Raw genomic sequence first — 23564 nt, 5'->3', positions numbered from 1 at the left:
CAGTGGGACCTGGGGACCTACTAACCTTTAATGATGAAGAATGGGGCTGTAGAAACCTAGCTAAAGTAGTCTAAATTTCCCATTAGCCCGTTCTGATAGTAGTGAAGGAACCTGTAGTTCTTGGTTAACTGGCATGGCTACAGAATGTCATCCCTAATTTACCTTCTGCCTCCCTTTCAAAGTTGAGATATTCCAGAAAATTTGCTTCAAAAGATAACAGAATTCCTTTAGTACATCTTCAGGCTTTGTTTCTGGCCACTCTCATACATGGTTTCTCCTGGCTGCCTTCTGGTACTGACGAGTCACTTGTTTCATTTTTCTAAAAGACAAATTATTTCCTCCAAAATGTTGAATATGTTTGTAAATGGTAAGTACTGTTTTGCTTATACTTGAGTCTTAGATCTTTTATTAAAAAGGAAGCAAACTTTGAACCAACAAAAGTACTATCTTTGAGACAATTCTGAACCCCGAGTCCTTTGGCACTTGGAGGTTATTTGCATTTAGCAACAAATTCAAATTTAATTAAGTAAGCTTAGCTTTAACCTGAGATTTTTAATTATACACATTGCCCAACTACACAGAGACATATTAAATATACCACATTGTTTTCTTTTAAGGGCACATGATATAACACCACCTTCGAGACAGAAGTCATGTTTAGCCAGCAAATTTTTTTAAATCAGTTAATTGAATACATCACAGGCTTAAATTAGTTCATTTTAATTTTAATTATAGCTATAATCCCTTCTTCCTCAAAGGTAGAGAAATCAAGCTAATGATTCTGAGATAAACCTGCTGTGCAGAAAAGAATTTACATTAGGCTAGTAACTGTTATCATTAGAAAAGCCTGTTGGAAAGATTGGCCCTTCGCTGGCATCTGGGAACTTGGATTTCAGGAGGGTTCCCACCATTCCCTAACTGGTAATATGGCTCAGTGCCTAAACTGGTTGCATAAAAAACATGGTTTACGCTGAACAACTGCTTTCCTTCTAGGAATCTGGAATTTACGCACATACTACGAAGAGGATGCCTCAGTGACCAACCCCCAGTAAAAACTGGGTACTGAGTCTATTTTTTGTTTGTTTTGTTTTTAAACTTTTTTTTTTTTTGTAGTAAGAACATTTAACATAAGATGTCCCCTCCTGACAGAATTTTAAGTGCACAATATGGTGTTGTCAACTGCAGCCACAACGCAGTATGACAGATCTTGGGAGCTTATTCATCTTGTAATTGAAATGACTATACCCGTTGATGGAGAAGGCGATGGCACCCCACTTTCAATCGTCCTGGAAAATCCCATGGACGGAGGAGCCTGGTGGGCTGCAGTCCATGGGGTTGCGAAGAGTCGGACACGACTGAGTGACTTCACTTTCACTTTCATGCATTGGAGAAGGAAATGGCAACCCACTCCAGTGTTCTTGCCTGGAGAATCCCAGGGACGGGGGAGCCTGGTGGGCTGCTGTCTATGGGGTCGCACAGAGTCGGACACGATTGAAGTGACTTAGCAGCATACCTGTTGAATAGCAATTCCTCATTTCCCCTTCGCCCAGTCCCTGACAACCTCTGGTTGTACTCTGTTTCTGTGAGTTTGCCTCCTAGATATCTCATATAAGCACTGAGCCTTTAATAGCCTTCACTGATAGAAGGCTTCTCTGGTGAACACATGTCACATGTGTTGTCACAACTCATTACTAGAGGAATTAAGTACATCCTTCTGAATCCACTGGGAGATGGAACTCCTGAAAACTTGTTTTTGCTTTCCTCCAGCTGTTGCCCCACGTACCTTGCTCTTTGCTGATTTTTCTTTGTATTCTTTTGCTCTAATAAATCCCAGGCATGAATACAACTATTTACTCAATTCTTGGAGCTCTACTAGCAAATTACTGAACACAGGACTGGACTTAGTGACCTCTGACATACCTGGCAGGTGAATCCCACCCTCTACATGAGTGAAGCATGACTGATGCCAAACAGGGGAAATTGGATTTCTAAGACAGTATTTTTTAAAGAATGCTCAGATCAAGCTGCCCTATAAAATTCCTACCTGCTTTAATGGGTCTGATGGATAGGTATACAGTCTTCTTTATATACACAGTTCATCCAGAAAAATATATATATATCACATATGTATTTCCTCCTTCTTGCTTCAAGTTAAGAATGTGTTATCTTATTTATCTAGTAGTGATTTCCTCATACTTTTTTAATAACATAGGTGCTTTGAACTGGTCTGTACCAATTCAAACAGCTAAATTCAATATCTTAGATGATAGTTACTGCTGACATTTTTTCTGACCACCACTTTTCCAACAACTTTTAGGAAAACGCAAAAGGTCCCTTCTCTAGACATGCCTTGAACTTGGCAGACAATGAGGAAGAATCACATTTGGACCCAGCAAGTTGCTCTGTTTCTATAATCCTTATAAATACTAAAGTGTCTGTTCAAGTGTGGACCACTAGTTTCTTCCTCCTCTCAAAAGGCAGCTGGCCCAAAAAATCAAATAATGGATGTGCCCACAATTCTCACTTTCTTTGACAACATTTTACCTGGTAATTGCTATTAAAGAGTAAAAAACCCCACTGTAAACAGCAGAAAAAGAATAAAAACACAAATACCTAGTAAAGTAAGAAATGCAAATGCTACATTAGTAATCGGAGGCCTCACTCATTCTTCTATACATTTTAATGCAGAATAAAACTCCTTATGCTGGGAACTGAAACAGTATTCTGGTAAGCAAGACCTGAAAATGTCAAAGGCCAAATTATTAGGCTCATGGCCAGTTGTGTACTTCCTTTGATTCTAATTATAGTACAATCTCTTCTTGATTCCAAATTCATTTTGCATCAGTGAACATTGCCTACTGTTCTCAGATATGTATGCCTACATGTTAATTTGTCCATTAGTTCTCATTTGTTAAGAAATTTTTCTATTTAACCACCTGTGACCAGTATTAATTTCCAAGCCCAATTTCCTTTCCCCAGATACTCATTTGCATTCATCAATACTTTTTCAAATACTCCATGTAAAATAATTTGACTAAAGTGTCTCCTCTTGTAGAGACTGCAATATTACCTGAGAAAAACTACCAGATTTTCTCTTGACTCTAGCAACTCCATTTCCCTTGGACCAAATCAAGCAATGAGCCACAAAACTCAAGAGATACCAGATAACAATCATCGTTTAAAATAGAAAATGGGGCAATGTCACCCAAGGTCACTCACCCACTGGAGTCGGCAGAAGTGATAGCAATCAGGGGTAGAATCTTCAAGGGCAGGCTGGTTGGCCTCTGAAGGTTCTCTGATTCACTCTTCAAGTCTGCTTGTTCCAACTGTCTGAAGGCGAGAGGGGGAAGCTGGATGTTGCGGCAAGAAAGTCTCCTTACGAGATAGGGTTCCATTCCTTTCAAAGGGTCTTCCTCTTCATGACTGGAGTGCAGTGTTTCCTCAGAGGCCTAAGGCAAAAGTTCCAGAAAGCACAGTGATCCACAAAGGTCCCAGGATGTATTATTACACTTTTGGAGAAAGAAACTGAGGGAAATGTATACATGAAAAATGCTAACTAGAAAGCAATGAGATTAACAGAAAAATATTTGGTGAAAGACAGCTGTTAACCCACATTTCCAATAATAGAATTTATGAGCTTTGGCCATGAATTCTATGCAATCAAGGGTAAATCAAAACATCTTCTACCAATATGAAGTGAACTGTCCACCACACCCTCTTTGGTCTTTAGGAGGGCAAGGTAGTGTTTCAGGGGAGGGCTTTGGTGAGTGACTACATACTCTGGCCAGGGAGCTTTGGAGGGTCTCTCTCTTGGACTGGCTGGTGTGTAGGAGAGCAGAATTTGGCTCCCTTGAATGTTTCTATTTGGCATATGTTGTTTAAAGCTGGCTATTTCCTGAACCATGGAAAGAAAGGGCTCTGGAAACCAAGCAGGAATTGCTCTTTGCTAAGACATGTTTCCCAGAGAAGGCAATGGCACCCCACTCCATCTTGCCTGGAAAATCCCATGGACGGAGAAGCCTGTTGGGCTGCAGTCCATGGGGTCGCCAAGAGTGGGACACGACTGAGCAACTTCCCTTTCACTTTTCCCTTTCATGCATTGGAGAAGGAACTGGCAACCCACTCCATTGTTCTTGCCTGGAGAATCCCAGGGATGGGGGAGCCTGGTAGGCTGCTGTCTATGGGGTTGCACAGAGTTGGACACGACTGAAGCAACTTAGCAGCAAGACATGTTTCCACTGGTAAGAATGACTCCCTGTCAGAAGCTGGAAGAGGATGAAAACCCACCCATTCCCCCCAACACCCCCCAAAATGGAAGTAATAGTTACTCACAATTATTAAATGAGCTGATGCATGTAACGTGCATAGCTCATTATGTGTAATGTGATAAGCAATCATCAATGGCAATTTCCTTTCCTTCTGAGTTGTACAGGTGAAGAAACTAACCCAGAGAGGCAAAATACTTTTCTGCAAAATTACCCTGTTGGTTATAAGTTAAAAGTGCATTTACTTTGGAAAGTTCAGACCTGGCTTAGAATCTCTGTTGCACTTCTCACTACTATTGGGTTGGCCAAAAGGTTCATTTGGGTTTTTCCATAACATCTTACAGAAAAGCCAAATGAACCTTTAAGCCAACCCAACACTATCTTTCGGAGAAGGCAATGGCAACCCACTCCAGTATTCTTGCCTGGAAAATCCCACGGACGGAGGGGCCTGATGGGCTGCAGTCCATGGGGTTGATAGGAGTCGGACACGACTGAGCGACTTCACTTTATTTTTTCACTTTCATGCACTGGAGAAGGACATGGCAACCCACTCCAGTGTTCTTGCCTGGAGAATCCCAGGGATGGGGGAGCCTGGTGGGCAGCCGTCTATGGGGTCGCACAGTCAGACACGACTGAAGTCACTTAGCAGCAGTAGCAGCAGCAACACTATCTTTGGGCAAATAACTTAAGCTCACTGAGATTGGTTCTCCATTTGAACACTGAGGAGGATAACAATATTTACTTCTGAGGATCACTGACGGGAGCAGAGAGAGAAGGATATGATCACTAATATATGGCCTAGAGTTTACACTCAACAAAATAGCAGGTGTCATTATTATGCTATGCTATGCTATGCTAAGTCACTTAACTTGTGTCCAACTCTGTGCGACCCCATAGACGGCAGCCCACCAGGCTCCCCCGTCCCTGGGATTCTTCAGGCAAGAACACTGGAGTGGGCTGCCATTTCCTTCTCCAATGCATGAAAGTGAAAAGTGAAAGTGAAGTCACTCAGTCATATCCGACTTTTAGCGACCCCATGGATTGCAGCCTAACAGGCTCCTCTGTCCATGGGATTTTCCAAGCAAGAGTACTGGAGTGGGGTGCCATTGCCTTCTCCACGTCATTATTATAATCTAGGCTAACTCCCCTTATCTTTTCATAGCAGTATGCTGCCTTTGATTCTTCATTCATCCATACTGTTTTCCAAACAGTAAATTTGTCTTGTTCTGACCTATATCCTTAAAAATATGAAAGGACATGCAATGGTGGATTCTATTTAGCCATGGGTTTTACTGTTTAATTTCAAGGATAAATACAATGAAAAAAGAAGTCACCTGGAAGGTAAAGAAGACATCAAAGCTAAACATAAAGTTCATTTATTTCAAATCCTAGATATGAAGATCTAGATTCTGAGAATTAGTGCTTTGAGGAATCTACTTGCTTTGTAAAACAACAACAATAATAATGGCTTTAAAAAACAGGAAGTCCTGCCACTTGAGGTAACATGCATGGATCTTGAGGGCATTATGCTAAGTGAAGTAAGTCAGACAGAGAAAAATAAGCCTTATATGACCTCACTCACACGGGTCATCTTAAAAAATCCCTAAACTCATCAGATCAGATTTGTGGTTACCATAAATAAGGGTAGGGGAGGGGAGATTGAATGAAAGTGGTCAAAAGATATAAGCTTCCAGTTATGAAATAAGTGTATCATACTTGGGATGTAATATATAGTGTGATGACTATGATCACACTGTACTGTGATAACATTGCTGGATGATATATATGAGAGTTATTTGCAAAGAATTTTTTTTTAATTTTATTTTATTTTTAAACTTTACATAATTGTATTAGTTTTGCCAAATATCAAAATGAATCCGCCACAGGTATACATATGTTCCCCATCCTGAATCCTCCTCCCTCCTCCCTCCCCATACCATCCCTCTGGGTCGTCCCAGTGCACTAGCCCCAAGCATCCAGTCTTGATTGAACTTGTTACAATATTGTTTCTATTTTACATGTTTTGGGGTTTTGGCCATGAGGTATGTGGGGTCTAAGCTCTCTGACCAGGGATTGAACCCACACTCCCCGCTTTGGAAAGTGAATCATTGAGCCACCAGGGAAGTCCTGTATGCGAGTTATTAAGAAAATAAATCCTAGAAGTTCTCATCACATGGAAAAAAGCATTTTTTTTTCTTTTTCTTTTGGTATCTATATGAGATGATGAATGTTGAATAAAACTGTGGACATCATTTTATGATAGTTTTAAGTCAAATCATTATGATGTACACCTTAAATTTATACATTGCTGTATGTCAATTATATTGCAATAAAATTGGAAAACAGTTTTAATAATAACGGCTAGTATTTATTGAGTCCTTATCAAGGGCTTGGTTTATGTAGTGAGTGCTGTGTTTTGTATCTATCTCATATATCTATATATCTCATATACTATCTCATTTAATTGTCACTGAACTCCTATGGGTTAGGTTCCATTACTTTTCCCATTTCACACATTAAAAAAACAGAGACTTGTAACATAACATGCCATGGTCTCACAGCCACATGGTTAGCTGGGTAGTCAATGGTCCAGTTTCCCTGGGACTTACTGCTTTAAGGATTGCAAGTCCCATGTTCAGGGAAAGCCAGTCCCAAGAAAACTAGGATGACAGATTACCCTACAGGTCAATATCCAAACCCAAATCTATTTTAGTTAAATTTGAAACTAATAAAAACTACTCTGTACTATCTCTAAAAAGTGTGGTCCCCGGCAAGGACATAATTATAGAAAGGAATAGAACATACGCTCAGTTCAGTTCCATTGCTCAGTCGTGTACAAGTCTTTGCAACTCCCTGGACTGCAGCACAACAGACTTCCTTGTCCATCACCAACTCCCAGAGCTTGCTCAAACTCATGTTCATCAAGTTGGTGATGCCATCCAACCATCTCATCCTCTGTTGTCCCCTTCTCTACCTGCCTTTAATCTCTCCCAGCATCAGGGTCTTTTCCAATAGGTCAGTTCTTCCCATAAAGTGGCTAAAGTATTGGAGTTTCACCTTCAGCATCAGTCCGTCCAATGAATGTTCAGGACTGATTTTCTTTAGGATTGACTGGTTTGATCTCCTTGCACTCCAAGGGTCTCTCAAGAGTCTTCTTCAACTCCATTGTTTAAAAACATCAATTCTTTGGTGTTAAGCTTTCTCTATAGTCCAACTGTCACATCCATACATGACAACTGGAAAAACCACAGCTTTGACTAGATGGATATTTGCTGGCAAAGTAATGTCTCTGCTTTTTAATATGCTATCTAGGTTTGTCATAGCTTTTGTTCCAAGGAGCAAGCGTCTTTTAATTCCAAGGTCACAGTCACCATCTGCAGTAATTTTGGAGCCCGCCCCCCAAAAAAATAAAGTATCTCAATGTTTCCATTATTTCTCCATCTATTTTCCATGAATTGATGGGACTGGATGCCATGATCTTAGTCTTTTGAATGCTGTTTTAAGCCAACTGTTTCACTCTCCACTTTCATCAAGAGACCCTTTAGTTCTTCTTCTCTTCCTGCCATAAGGGTGGTATCATCTGCATATCTGAGGTTATTGATATTTCTCCTGGCAATCTTGATTCCAGCTTGTGCTTCATCCAGCCCAGCATTTCTCATGATGTACTCTGCATAGAAGTTAAATAAGCAGGGTGACAATATACAGCCTTGACGTACTCCTTTTCCTATTTGGAACCAGTCTGTTGTTCCATGTCCAGTTCTAACTGTTGCTTCCTGACCTGCATACAGATTTCTCAAGAGGCAGGTCAGGTGGTCTGGTAGTCCCATCTCTTTCAGAATTTTCCACAGTTTGTGGTGATCCACACAGTCAAAGTCTTTGGCATAGTCAATAAAACAGAAATAGATGTTTTTCTGGAATTCTCTTGCTTTATCTATGATCTGATGGATGTTGGCAATTTAATCTCTGGTTCCTCTGCCTTTTCTAAAACCAGCTTGATATCTAGAAGTTCACGGTTCACGTATTGCTGAAGCCTGGCTTGGAGAATTTTGAGCATTACTTTGCTAGCGTGTGAGATGAGTGCAATTGTGTGGTAGTTTGAGCATTCTTTGGCATTGCCTTTCTTTGGGATTGGAATGAAAACGGACCTTTTCCAGTCCTGTGGCCACTGTTGAGTTTTCCAAATTTGCTGGCACGTTGAGTGCAATACTTTCACAGCATCATCTTTTAGGATTTGAAATAGCTCAACTGGAATTCCATCACCTCCACTAGCTTTATTGGTAGTGATGCTTCCTAAGGCCCACTTGACTTCACATTCCAGGATGTCTGACTTTACATGAGTGATCACACCATTGTGATTATCTGGGTCATGAAGATCTTTTTTGCATAATTCTTCTGTGTATTTTTGCCACCTCTTCTTAATATCTTCTGCTTCTGTTAGGTCCATACCATTTCTGTCCTTTATTGAGCCCATCTTTACATGAAATGTTCCCTTGGAATCTCTACTTTTTTTGAAGGGATCTCTAGTCTTTCCCATTCTGTTGTTTCCCTCTATTTCTTTGCATTGATCACTAAGGAAGGCTTTCTTATCTCTCCTAGCTATTCTTTGGAACTCTGCATTCAGATGAGTATATCCTTCCTTTTCTCCTTTGCTTTTTGCTTCTCTTCTTTTCACAGCTATTTGTAAGGCCTCTTCAGACAGCCATTTTGCTTTTTTTGCATTTATTTTTCTTGGAGATGGTCTTGATCCCTGTCTCCTGTACAATATCACAAACTTCTGTCCATAGTTCATCAGGCACTCCATCTATCAGGTCTAGTCCCTTAAATCTATTTCTCAGTTCCACTTTATAATCGTGAAGGATTTGATTTAGGTCATACCTGAATGGTCTAGTGGTTTTCTCTACTTTCTTCAATTTAAGTCTAAATTTGGTAATAGGGAGTTCATGATCTGAGCCACAGTCAGCTCCCGGTCTTTTTGCTGACTGTGTGGAGCTTCTCCACCTATGGTTGCAAAGAATATAATCAATCTGATTTCAGTGTTGACCATCTGGTGATGTCCATGTGTAGAGTCTTCTCTTGTGTTGTTGGAAGAGGTTGTTTACCACGACCAGTGCACTCTCTTGGCAAAACTCTATTAGCCTTTGCCCTGTTTCATTCTGTACTCCAAGGCCAAATTTGCCTGTTACTCCAGATATCTTTTGGTTTCCTACTTTTGCATTCCAGTCCCCTATATGAAAAGGGCATCTTTTTTGGGTGTTAGTTTTAGAAAGTCTTGTCGGTCTTCATAGAACTGTTCAACTTCAGCTTCTTTAGCATTACTGGTCTGGGCATAGACTTGGATTACTGTCTATGGGCCATACTCAGTAAAAGTTTAATCTAATTTTCTATTGATGGGCGGGGCTGTCTTCGCTCCCTGTTGTTTAACCTAAGACCAGCTGTGGAGGAGGTAATGGAGATAATGGGGACCTCCTTCAAAAGGTCCCATGCACCCACTGGTGCACTCAGTGCCCCGACCCTGCAGCAGGCCACCACTGACTCACGCCTCTGCTGGAGACTCCTGGACACTCACAGGCAAGTCTGGGTCAGTCTCTCGTGCAGTCTGCTCCTTTCTCCTGGGTCCTGGTGTGCACAAGGTTTTGTTTGTGCCCTCCACATGACAAAGAGTCTGTTTCCCCAGTCCTGTGTAAGTTCTGTAATCAAATCCCACTGGCCTCCAAAGCCAAATTCCCTGGAGGTTGTCAGTCTCTTTGCCAGATCCCAACATTGGGAAATCTGTTATAGGTCCTAGAACTTTCTTAACAGTGTGAGAATTTATTCGGTATAATTGTTCTGCAGTTTGTGGGTTGTCTGCTTGGCAGCTCTATGGTGGGGTTAATGGCCACCTCCTCCAAGAGGACTTAAGCCACACGCTATGTGATCCAGGTCTGTTTCCCTGCCCCTGCGGCAGGTCACTGCTGACCTGTATCTCTGCAGGAGACACTGAAACACTCAAAGGCAGGTCTGGCTCAGTCTCTGTGGGGTTTCTGGGTCCTGGTGCACACAAGGTTTTGTTTGAGCCCTCCAAGTGTCTCTGGTATTCTACCATAATTTAATATGCCTCACATTTTCTTTAAAAAAAAATGAACAAAACTGAAATCAAGACAGCCCTACATAAATACTGAAAATTAGTGAGAATCCTTGTTGATTAAGTCAGGAGACAGACACTCTAGGCCTGACTCTGTCACTAATTACTTATGTGGTGTTAAATCATTTAACCTTTTTGAGCTTTAGCTTCCTTAGACATACAATCAAGAGGTTGTACAAAATGAACCTTACAGCTACTTTCAGTTCTGAAATACACTGATTTTATAACAGCTAGTGGCAAAAATCAATGTTCAGTGAGATGGAAAATATATAAAATAAAGAGAAAAGACAAGCACACATGTATCATTCTTAGCTTTTGGTTGAGAAAGTGAGCCTCTGGGTGTTTATAAAGTTCTGTGTGTTTGACTAAGGACAGAACTGAAAACTGCAGCCACACTCTGAGACTGCTAAGAGGTCATAGTGCGCCTCACATATTTCTCAAGAGAAGTTCATGACTTAAGCATGTAGATACCCTTCTTAGGGATAAACATGGAAAAGAAGAACAAAAGATGAGTTGAACAGAGCTAAATGTTGTATGTAGCTGGCCAAAGTTACTATCTTTTTTTAAAGATAGCATTACAACTGTAGGAATGTTTTCTATAATCCAAGTTGTGTGATAAAAGACTTAAGATTTATGACATTATCTACTTGGTAAAACTACCTCAAGAGATAACTACTTTTGAGACAAGAACCCCTGTTAAAAAGAAAGTGTAGCATTTTTATCTTGATAATAAAAATGATAAAGCTGTAGCTGTCTATATGCTAACATTTCTATTTAAAACCAGCGTAACAAGTAGCTTTTAAAAATTGCCAGATCAGTGTGTATCAATGATATTTAAAAAAATAAATAGAACTTTACCTGGTAGAAAGCAGGAGGTTAAATGGCCTTATTTTGGCAAGAAATATGAACATGATCACCAGGACAATATATATTTTATGTTATAACTGATGCTTAAGCTGAAGCTCCAATACTTTAGCCACCTGATGTAAAGAGCTGATACATTGGAAAAGACCCTGATGCTGGCAAAGATTCAAGGCTAAAGGAAAAGGAGGCAGCAGAGGGTGATATGGTTGGATGGTGTCACTGACTCAATAGATGTGAATTTGAGGAATTTCCAGGAGATAGTGAAGGATGGGGAACCTGGCATGCTGCAGCACAGAGTCGGACACGGCTTAGTGACTGAACAAGAAAAATTGTAGGAAAATGACATTTTTTGCAAGAGGTTGAGGGAAAATATAGCATTTACAACATTTCTAAGTCATCATTTCTCAAAAAGTGATGCTTAAGTTTCCTGCATGAGAATCACAGAAGGTACTTCCTAAAATTCAGACTCCAAGGCCTGCTTCCAGATGAGCCTAATCAGGATCTCCATGATTAGGGCCTGGGAGTCTGAGTCTCCACTATGGTTCTTAGCAGTGTTAGTTGCTCAGTCGTGTCCAACTTTTTGCAATCCCGCAGGCTATAGCCCACCAGACTCCTCTGTCTATGGGATTCTCTAGGCAAGAATACTGGAGTGGATTGCCATTCCCTTCTCCAGAGGATCCTTCCAACCCAGGAATCAAACCCAGTCTCCTGCATTGCAAGCAGATTCTTTTATTGCCTCAGCTACAGGGAAGATCCAGTAATTATGGTTCTTATGTATACTTAAATATGGGAACTAATGGTTTTGACATTTTAGACATTTTCCAATAAGATTTCTTGGCAGATAATCAATAACAAAGATCTTCACTGAAGCTTATTTATGATAAAGAAGAACTAGATATAACCTAATTGTCCTACTGAGGGGTTGACTTAATAAAATTTGATACATCATATTTTTAAATACTAGGAGACTGCTACTAAAATAATGCAGAAGAATATATGATTACATTCATGATATAACGAGTGCAAAAAACAAACAATGTGGTCTCATTTTTATAAAACAAAAACAAACACTAACACATATTATACTAATGAAAAATTTTTAGATATATCCCAGTTTTTTAAAATGGCTTTCTCTGGGTGATGGTATTGGTGGTTATTTTCATACTTTGCTCATTGAAAGTGAAAGAAAGTGAAAGTGAAATGGCTTAGTTGTGTCTGACTCTTTGTGACCCATGGATTGTAGCCTACCACGCTCTTTCGTCCATCGGATTTTCCAGGCAAGAGTACTAGAATGGGTAGCCATTTTCTTCTCCAGGGGATCTTCCCGACCCAGGGATGGAACCTGGGTCTCCTGCATTGCAGGAAAACACTTTACCATCTGAGCCACCAGGGAAGCCCACTTTTGCACATTACTAGTTTCTATATCCCCTAGAAAAATGTACTGTTTTGAGTTGAAAAGTATAATAACAAAAAGGAAACTACATTGAATTTTCTACTGATGGGAAATTTTCTATTGATGGGACTCAAAATATCTCTTATTCAGCTTAAAGTTATACAATATCAAAAGAACAAACATATTTGAATGCGTTTAATGCAAACTTGTTAATTTGTAATAAAATGAAATTTTCTTTGGCAACTAACAAATTTATTTGGAATAGTTGACAGAAAAATAACTAAAGTAATTCTTTTCACTGTTAGGACAAGTACCTTTCTGAAAGACATATCTAAAGAAAGTAATTCCTCAATGATTAAGAGTTACAATGAACAAGTAAGTGCTAAAATTGTTGCTGTTGTTGGAATCATTATTATTGTTTTATTCAGTTTCTATGAAGGATATTTAATTAATCTCTTTGTTCTCCTCTTTTCCTCTCTCAAAGTAGATTGCAAACCACTTAACAGGACTTTTAGTTCAGGGACATACATATAACTGGTGATAAATAAATTGCTATGTTTTCCAATAATCTTAGTTTTTTTATTTGTTTCATTTATGTATATTCTATGTATGCATGAAATTTTCTATAAAGAAAATGTTTTAAAATATGTATATATTCATTGGTATTGCACGAGAGGACATTTCTCTCCGGGACTAGCTAGCACATTTCTAGACTCCCTTGCAGGTAGCTGGAAGTCCATCACTGATGTTATCTCATATGCAAAGGATTAGAGGCCAAAATGTGCCATTTTCACACCTGGCCCCTGAAAACTGTGAGTACAGTCTGTCATTGCTCTTCTCCTCTGGAACTCCTTATTGTATACTGAAGATGGTGAAAAAAAAGATAGGCGAAATCATGGTTTTTAGGTCACTGTTCAGAGGAGAGCTACTTGCCAATCAAGAACACTTAATTTGGGCTCCATGAGCCACAGATAATTTTCCACCATGGAAAGCCACTAAAATTTGTGTTCTCTTTGCTAGTGCTATATTCTATATATATAATCACATCTCCACTGTTGAGTTAAGCTATCTTAATCATGACCTTATTCTCTTCTGGGTAATCCCTTAATTAAACATTTATTGAGTATCTACTACCTTGCAAATGTGTGTGGGGTGCTAGAAATACAGATGAATTAGACACTTCCTTTTCCTCAAGTACTCATTATTCATGTGGGGAGGAAGATAAATAGATCATCACCAATGTGTTGTAAGAACTGTAACCAGGGACTTGGGGCTCTTTAGGAGTCCGTCGGAAGGGTGTGAGGGAAAGAAGGTGCTAGGCAGAAGTGATATCAACCAAAAGAGAAAACTTCATAAATTAGTCATTTCTTTGTGGGTCCTGTCTACTTCTCCAATTGGTTCTGTTTTATCTCATTGCTGAATCCTCTATTAAGTGTCTCTTGAATCTAGACACTGTCCAAGATGTTATCCTCAACCATTTCAATTCTCACCCTACATTCTGCTGGTTTGAAATCTCAGGAGCTTCCCAGGTGAAATGTGAAACTGGCCCTTGTACATGAGGGCAAGGGGAGGCCAAAGAAAGAGGCACGCCACTCCAGATCAGTAGGTGACAGATTTAATAAGGAAGGGAGCTTACTCCGGCCACAAGGCAAGTAGATCTTAGCACCTGCTGCCAGAATCATAAAAGTTTATAGAGAGGCCTTAACAGAGTTCAGTTACGCATATTGTCCGATGATCTCAATTACACATTGCTCTCTCAAGTCTGCATCCATGAAAATGGATCCTATTAGTGGAATGGTGGGCAGAATATTTCACTGACAGGGAATAGGGTGGTGGTGGCAGTTTAGTCACTACATCGTGTCTGATTCTTGCAACCCCATGGACTGTAGCCCGCTAGGCTCCTCTGTCCATGAGATTCTCCAGGCAAGAATACTGGAGTGGGTTGCCATTTCCTTCTCCAGTGGACAGGGTAAGGAGCTCCCAATTGCCTGGGTCCAGCTCATGCGGGCCAGCTGGTAATCGTGTTCTCTCAATGACCTCTTCCAACACACACATATTGAAAACACTGTCCAAAACAATGAATACAAATACATTTTGCCTTTTATTTTGGAATCCAAGTCAGTCTACAAGTTGTAGTGAAATGATCCACTTATGTGTCATTCCCTTTGTTAGCTTGGACATGTCTGGAAGGACAGGAACATGCCATAACGATTTATTTTTTTCTTAACCTCTAGCACACAAGTACCTGGGACAAAACATATGCAAAACAAACCTTGCAGAAGCCCTAAATGAAGAAAATAGACAAACTTGACTTCATTTTCTCAACTGTAAGAAATCAGGATATGGAGAAATAATATTAGACATTGGTATTACTAGTAATGTTTTGTTTGTAACTACTAATATAAGGGCCTCCCTGGTGGCTCAGGTGGTAAAAAATCTGCCTGCAATGCAGGCCAACCCAGGTTGGATCCCTGGATTAAGCCATTCGCCTGGAGAAGGAAATGGCCACTCACTCTAGTATTCTTGCCTGGAGAATTCCATGGACAGAGAAGCCTGGTGGGTTACAGTCAGTTGATGGGATCACAAAGAGTCTTGGACTTGACTGAGTGACTAACACTTATTTACTAATATAAGTTAGGTTGAGGCTGGAGCCTATAACAAGGAATTTCTTTTAAAATTTCAGAACTTGAGCCACTCAGTTGCTTTACTCTATTCCCATGTTTAGAACTCCTTTTAAATATAGATTCATTATGATAGGCATTTTCACCTAATTTTTAAAATTAAGAATGAAAGATTTCAGGCATTCAGGTCTTCCAGAGCACCTAATCCATGCAGAGCACTGTGGAAGTTAGCATGTTAAATATCGCATGAGTTTTCAGACAGAATAAGCTGAAGATTGGTTTTTATAACTTCCAATGTTATATTCCTTGCCCCTGTCTAATTAGTTCCCCAGTTTACTCTGAAAAAGTAGTTTCCTGGTGTGTGAATTTGTAGTATAAACAAGGTGATTTTTGAAAACTGAAGCAACTCTTTAGGAACAAGGATGCAATTTAATAAGTTATATTGAAATGAAGATTCTATTCATAATCTAAAAGAATTATATACAACAGCAGACATATACATATCTATATATGTATATATAGCATGTCTCCTATACACACACACACATATACACACATAAATTTTGTTATACCTCCATGAATTGTTCACAATATACTAGAGCAATAATTGAAAATCTATCTTAAGATACTCCAGGCTTATGTCAAATATTTTCCTCTTACCTCATTACTCACAATATACATATTATCTTAAATATATATATTATCTCAAAATCCAATACTAAGGTTGCTCAAATATTCTTATAGAAAACTCATAGTCAAGGCAATAAAGATAAACATCTAAGGTGTTTTTATATTTAAAATGGCATTGTACTAAGCTAACACACCCATCTGTACACCAATATAGAAAAGGCACTCTTGCAAAAATGAATTCCGTATGAAAATGAAAATTTCCACCCCAGGTGAACACAAAGATAGCAGATAGCTCTCACACATCCACAGAGCATAATCCAAATATAGGCTGCGGTTTCAAACTGATTAGAAGCGACAGAAATCACTGAAGTCTTTCTAAATCCATTTCCTATAATTCCGTCATCAGAACATCTAAAAAGTTCCCTAAAAGTTCCTAAAATTTTTCATTCGGTAATATTCTATTATATATTCTCATCAAGAAGAAACTCTGTCTGAAACTCTAGGATTCACTTAACCTTCTGTAAATAGCATTGTATCCTTCCTGAGTGACCTTGAAAAATGAAGCAGATTTCATTTGGTTGGCAGAGAAAAGAAAAAAAAATTGAAGAATAACATGATTTCTATCAATTGTTTACTTTGCAATGATACACACAGTAATAGAAATACAACAGTGTAAAAGAAACTAACATTGTTTTTCTGGCCCCTGAAAATGATGTCTCTCTAGAAAAACAGGTTAAATTAAAAAAAAAAAAAATTAACAAAAAAAATTAAAAGCCTAAAAAAATTCTCATATTCTTTGCCTGTTTTGAAAAATATCTCATATGAGTAATCAGGTGCAAAAATCACAAAATTAAGGGGAGCACAAAGATCTATTGTCTTCAAGTTATACTTAAATACCAACATTAATAAAAATACACTTACAAACATGAAAACAAAAAGTAAAACAATCACTTTTGATAAGGTGTAAATTTAAATAATAAAATAGGTCTGTAGAATAAAGTAATAGAGACTGAGGTATAGGAGGAAAGGGGAGACAAAGTAATGGCAAGTTTTCTCTTCACATGGAAGGATCCAGCAGAGCTTTAACCCTTGGCTTTGTTCAAATAACTATTAAGAATTTCATTGATAAACCATCTATGGATCAAAAGAATGCTTATATAAATCTATACTCAATGTTATAGTCAGTGGTGAAACATATCATGTATTCTTATTAAAATAAGGAATAATATAAGAATGCTCCCCAAATCATCTTGTATTTAAGGCTCATTAATAATATTTATAATTATAACTTACAATATAGAACATTGGTGTATGTTGTATATAGGTAGGTATTTGATCCACATTAAAACAAAACAAAACAAAACTGCCTGAAGGACTGTTATTATTTCCATTTTGCAGATTGGGAAAATGAGGCTTAGAGAGGCTAGTTGCTATAGAAAAGTAAAAATAGAATTGCCATATAACCCAACAGCCCCACTACTGGGCACGTACCCTGAGAAAACCATAATTGAAAAAGACACATGTACCCCGATGTTCACTGCAGCACTGTTTACCGTAGCTAGGACATGGAAGCAACCTAGATGTCCATGGACAGAGGAAAGGATACAGAAACTGTGGCATATATATGTACACACAATGGAATCTTACTCAGCTTTAAAAAGAATGCATTTGCATCAGTCCTAATGAGCTGGATGAACCTAGAGCCTATTGTACAGGTAAAGTAAGTCAGAAAGAGAGAGACAAATATGACATATTAATGCATGTGTAAGGAATCTAGAAAGATGGTGCTGATGAACATATTTGCAGGGCAGCAGTGGAGATGCAGACATAGAGAACAAACTCGTGGACGCGGTGGGGGAGGGAGAGGGTGGGATGAATTGAGAGAGGAGCATGGAAACATATGCACTACCCTGTGTAAAACAGATCGCCAGTGAGAATTTGCTGGGTGACACAAGGAGCTCAACCTCGTGCTCTGTGACAACCTAGAGGGGATGGGGTGGGAGATGGGAAGAAGGTTCAAGAAAGGGTGGACATATGCCAAACTGTGGCTGATTCATGTTGATGCATGGCAGAAACAAGCAAAATACTGTAAAGCAAATATCTTGCATTAAAAAAAAAGAGAGAGAGGGGTCAGTTTGCCACCTAGCTCCCACTTCAGGGAGGTTAGAGTACCACTCTTAGTAAATGGTAAAGACAGGTTTTCAGACCAGGTTTCCCTGATACTAAAGCTCACAACTGTAACCCAAATGCAAGATTGCCCACACTTTGCAAGGAATTTTGACAAATTCAGCAAAGTGGGGAATAGAAACAAGAGGCACAGAACTATGGGAAAGATGAAGAAATTATCATTTTTTAATTAAAACCTGGCTTAGTGTATTAAATCCCCCCAAAATTAACAGGAAAATCTTTATAAAAAATCATTTAGTCAAGTAATTTTTTCCAGTTATAAAATAAAATGTTCAAAAGATTTTCCTTTATAAAATCAAGAGCTACTGTTAAAACTACAAGGGAAAAAGTCATATTTATTAAAAAAAAAAAGGGGGGGTAAGAATAAGCTTTAAAAAATGAGTAGAACTTATATAGGCATATCTTGGAGACATTTCAGGTTCATCTCCAGATTACTGCAATAAAGTAAATATTCCAACAAAGCCAGTCACCTGAATTTTCAGCTTTCCAGAGCACATAAAGTTATGTTTGCACTACACTGTAGTCTATTAAGTATGCAATAGCTTTATGTCTAAAAAATGTACATAGCTTAATTTAAAAATACCTTATTGCTAAAAAATGCTATCATCTACAACTTTAGCACGCTATAGTAGTAAACAAAGATCACTATTATGAAACAACTAATAATTTAAAATTTTGAAATATTGAAAGAATTACTAAATTTTATACAGACACATGAAGTTAGCAAATGCTGTTGGAAAAATAGCACCTGTAGTCATGTTCAATGCAGGGTTACAACAAATTTTCAATTATAAAAAAGGAAAAATGCAGTATGCAAAGTGCAATAAAGTGAAGCACAATACACAGAAGTATGTCTGTATTAAGAAATCTAAATAAATTCCCTAAGACTTATATAATCATGCCTGATTATTATTGCTGTTCAGTTGCTCAGTCATGTCCAACTTTTTTTAACCGCATGGACTCTAACCCACCAGGCTCTTCTCTCCATGGGATTTTTCCAGGCAAGAACACTGGAGCAGGTTGCCATTTCATCCTCCAGGAGATCTTTCTGACCCAGGTATCAAACCTGTGTCTCCTGCATTGGCAGGTGGATTCTTTACCACTGGCAAGTGATTTCTTTACCAGGGAAGCCCTGATATTCCTTGCAATTATTTTCTAGATTTAATGTCATTGCAAAAAGTACTATTTTTTTTCTTTTAATGGTATAGAAGAGGCCTTCAATTAAAAGAAAAAAATGAGATGGTAATGAAAAGAGTATTTTTAAAATAAAAAAAAATGAGGATGATCTTGCCCTACTACATTTAAAATTGTACTTTGAAATCATAACAAAAATAATTTGGCACTTGCAAATAACCAAAAAAGATCAGTGAAACAATACAGAATTTCCTTAAATATTTCTAATATAAGAACTTAATATGCATTCATTGAAACACTATCAACTAATGGGGGAGGAACAATTATTTAAGTGGTGGGGAAACAGATCCATGTAGACCACGTAAAAGAGGATAAAAATGTTAAATATTAAAAATACTAAGTATAAAAAGTAAGACACATAGTGACATTAGCAAGATAGTAGAACAGGAAGCTCCGGAACTTGTCCCCCCACAGAGAAACTAACATAACAATATATTGTCCTAAAAGCCTTCATGACTTGAGAAAGCAGTTAAGAAGTTATAGTACCCAAGCAAACTCAAAGCCAAGACCAGCCACATTAAATGAATAAGAAGTCATTTCACCTCAGCTATGAGAACCCATCTCCCAAGACAGCACTGCTGCTGCTGCTAAGTCGCTTCAGTCGTGTCCAACTCTGTGCGACCCAATGAACGGCAGCCCATCAGGCTCCACTGTCCCTGGGATTCTCTAGGCAAGAACACTGGAGCGGGTTGCCATTTCCTCCTCCAATGCATGAAAGTGAAAAGTGAAAGTGAAGTCGCTCAGTCATGTCCTTCTCTTAGCGACCCCATGGACTGCAGCCTACCAGGCTCCTCCGTCCATGGGATTTTCCAGGCAAGAGTACTGGAGTGGGGTGCCATTGCCTTCTTCACCAAGACAGCACAGTTTGGTGCAAATGGGGAAAAAAGTCCAACTCATGGCTTTTTTGGAACCCTTATGAACTGTTGGTGGGATTATAAAATGGTGTAACTGCTTTGAAAAATAGTATAGAGTTTACTCAAAAAAATATAAATAGGAATATCATATTATTCAGCAACTCTTGTGTTATGCTCAGTCACTTCAGTCGTGTCTGACTCTTTGCAACCTATGGACTGTAGCCCACCAGGTTCCTCTGTCCATGGGATTCTCCAGGCAAGAATACTGGAGTGGTTTGTCATGCTCTCCTCCAGGGGATCTTTCCAACCTAGGATCTGAACCTATATCTCCAATGTCTCCTGCATTGTAGGCAATTTCTTTACCCACTGAGCCACTGGGAAGCCCATTAGCACACTAAGACCCCCTAAACCTTCCTCCCATTAACTCATGGGATCAGAATGGAGAAGCAAACCTGCAGATCTGTCTCCTGACTACCTTCATAAGGCATCAAACTGGTCTGTTATCAACTGCACACAGCCCTCCCGAATGCGTGGTTTCTCCAGGCCTGCAGCAATCCCACTTCTTGGTATATAGACAAAGGAACTGAAAACAAGGTCTAAAGGAGGTATTTGCACACCAGTGTTCAAAGCAGCACTATTCACAATAGCCAAGAGGTGCAAGCAAATCAAACGTCCACCAACAGATTAATGGATAAAGAAGATGTGATTTATACATAAAATGGAATTCTATTCAGTCTTTTAAAACAGAATATCTTGTCAAATGTTACATGGATGAATCCTGACATGATGCTAAGTGAAATAAGTCAGTTACAAAATGTCAAACACTGAATAATTTCCCTTTTAGGAGGTATCTCAAGTAATCTAATGCTAATGTAGTCTGATGGAAGGACTGTTGATGAAGCTGAAGCTCCAATACTTTGGCCACCTGATGTAAAGAGCCAACTCACTGGAAAAGACCCTGATGCTGGGAAAGGTTGAAGGCAGGAGAAGCAGGTGGCAGAGGGTGAGATGGTTAAAGAGCATCACCAGCTCAACTGACATGAATTTGAGCAAACTCTGGAAGATAGTGGAGGACAGAGGAGCCTGACGTGCTGTGATCCATGGGGTCGCAAAGAGCTGGACACGACTTAGCGACCAAAGAACAAGTAGTCAAACTCTTAAATAAAGACTAGAGTGGTGATTGCCAGGGATTAGGGGGAAGGTGAAGAGGATTTGTTGTTCAGTGGGTATAGAGTTTCAGCTTTGCAAAAGAAAACATTCTAGAGACCTGTGGTATAACAATGTGCATATAGTTAACATACTGTATTATGCACTTATTGCCATTTGGGTGGTAAATTTTATGTTATGTTCTTAAAATTCTATTTATTTATTTTTAACTGGAGAATAATTGCTTTATAATGTGTTAGTTTCTGCTGTACAACAATGTGAATCAGCTATAAGTAAAAATTAAGCCATAAAAATAAAACATAAGTGATCATTTAATTGATCTTGGGGTGGAGAAGTATTTATAAGCATAACGACAACTGAAGAAATTACAAATGAAATGACTTTTTTAAATATTAGAAGTTGTAATTTATAAAAATATTTAAAACTTGATATAAACTATAAACTAAAAAAAAAATTTTAGCACCTGGTATGTCAAATGGTCAATATATTCTTAATATCCTTAATATGTAAATTCTTTTACAAATTAGTAAGGAAAACACTCTTCTCTCAATGGAAAAGTTAGCTTAGAACAGAAACAATAATTCACAAAGTCGAGTCTCCCTTCTAGTAATAATAAATTTCCATGAAATCATTATGTCCCCATTTTGATACATTATCTTGACCATTTTTAATGATAACAGTACTCTGATTAATCAACTGCTTATATTACCAAATAGAAAAATAAAAGATGAAAGAAACTTTCTGGAAAGTCACTTTACAGTGTGCATTAAAAGTCTTAAAAATTATTCATGTCTTTTAACCTGGTAATATCTTGTTTCTGGAAATTAACCTAAGGTTGTCAGCAATGCTGCTTACATTTTGAATAAGGATGTTACTCATAACACAATTTAGGGTGAAAACTTTGAGATAACCAAAGATCACCAGAAATAATTTATTAAAGAAATTTAGACAGCATGCTGTCAAATAGAAAAAGCAGAAACCAAGAGTATATACCCAGAATGTTCTCAAAATGTGTAATACACACTTGTACACACACACTGCTAACAGACTGGAAGGAAATATAATGATTATCTTTAAGTTGTTATCTTACAGTTATCTAAATTACTGCACTGATATCTAATTATATATAATGCACAATTTGAAACCACAGAACTGGCCTAGTGAATGCCACTGCATTCTGAGACAAAAGATATGACCACTTATTCCCCCTGACTTACCATCCATCCCCACTCAATCCTTTGTATCCTCACCTCGCTCCACTCACAATACTAGCAAGAAATATGCAAGTGAATGGGAAGGAAAAGCTTCAAAGAGAGGAGGCGGGGAGTAGGAGTAGGTAAAGGAAAGGATAAAATAAAGATGTCTAAGGGGAAGGGATTGAGACTATAAAGAAAGAATTAGACGTAGTAAAATAACTAAGCACTAAAAATAATTACAGTTACTATTTCAAATCTTTCAGATCAGATCAGATCAGTTGCTCAGTCGTGTTAGACTCTTTGCGACTCCATGAATCGCAGCATGCCAGGCCTCCCTGTCCGTCACCAACTCCTGGAGTTCACTGAGACTCACATCCATCGAGTCAGTGATGCCATCCAGCCATCTCATCCTCTGTTGTCCCCTTCTCCTCTTGTCCCCAATCCCTCCCAGCATCAGTCTTTTCCAATGAGTCAACTCTTCACATGAGGTGGCCAAAGTACTGGAGTTTCAGCTTCAGCATCATTCCTTCCAAAGAAATCTCAGAGCTGATCTCCTTCAGAATGGACTGGTTGGATCTCCTTGCAGTCCAAGGCACTCTCAAGAGTCTTCTCCAACACCACAGTTCAAAAGCATCAATTCTTCAGCGCTCAGCCTTCTTCACAGTCCAACTCTCACATCCATACATGACCACTGGAAAAACCATAGCCTTGACTAGATGAACCTTTGTTGGCAAAGTAATGTCTCTGCTTTTGAATATGCTATCTAGGTTGGTCATAACTTTCCTTCCAAGCAGTAAGCATCTTTTAATTTCATGGATGCAGTCACCATCTGCAGTGATTTTGGAGCCTCAAAAAATAAAGTCTGACACTGTTTCCACTGTTTCCCCATCTATTTGCCATGAAGTGATGGGACCAGATGCCATCATCTTCGTTTTCTGAATGTTGAGCTTTAAGCCAACTTTTTCACTCTCCTCTTTCACTTTCATCAAGAGGCTTTTGAGTTCCTTTTCACTTTCTGCCATAAGGGTGGTGTCATCTGCATATCTGAGGTTATTGATATTTCTCCCGGCAA

General features: G+C 38.7%; 1 protein-coding gene across 12 annotated transcripts in view; it reads right to left on the bottom strand.

Annotated features, from left to right (window-relative positions):
• The window catches only part of PDE4D (phosphodiesterase 4D), a 1602952-nt gene that overhangs the window by 1064054 nt on the left and 515334 nt on the right, over positions 1-23564 (bottom strand). For 11 of the 12 annotated variants that reach the window (XM_070774938.1, XM_070774943.1, XM_070774935.1 and 8 more), the window contains one exon: positions 3220-3449. In XM_070774938.1, coding sequence (XP_070631039.1) covers positions 3220-3449 — 230 coding nt within the window. Of the gene's footprint in view, positions 1-3219; positions 3450-23564 lie in introns of those variants that run through there. The other variant, XM_070774949.1, reaches the window with a different exon arrangement.

Source organism: Bos indicus, chromosome 20 (genome assembly GCF_029378745.1).
Source record: "Bos indicus isolate NIAB-ARS_2022 breed Sahiwal x Tharparkar chromosome 20, NIAB-ARS_B.indTharparkar_mat_pri_1.0, whole genome shotgun sequence".
Lineage (NCBI taxonomy): Eukaryota > Metazoa > Chordata > Mammalia > Artiodactyla > Bovidae > Bos > Bos indicus.
Note: the sequence above shows the minus strand (reverse complement) of the source record. Positions and strands in the feature narration are given on the sequence as shown.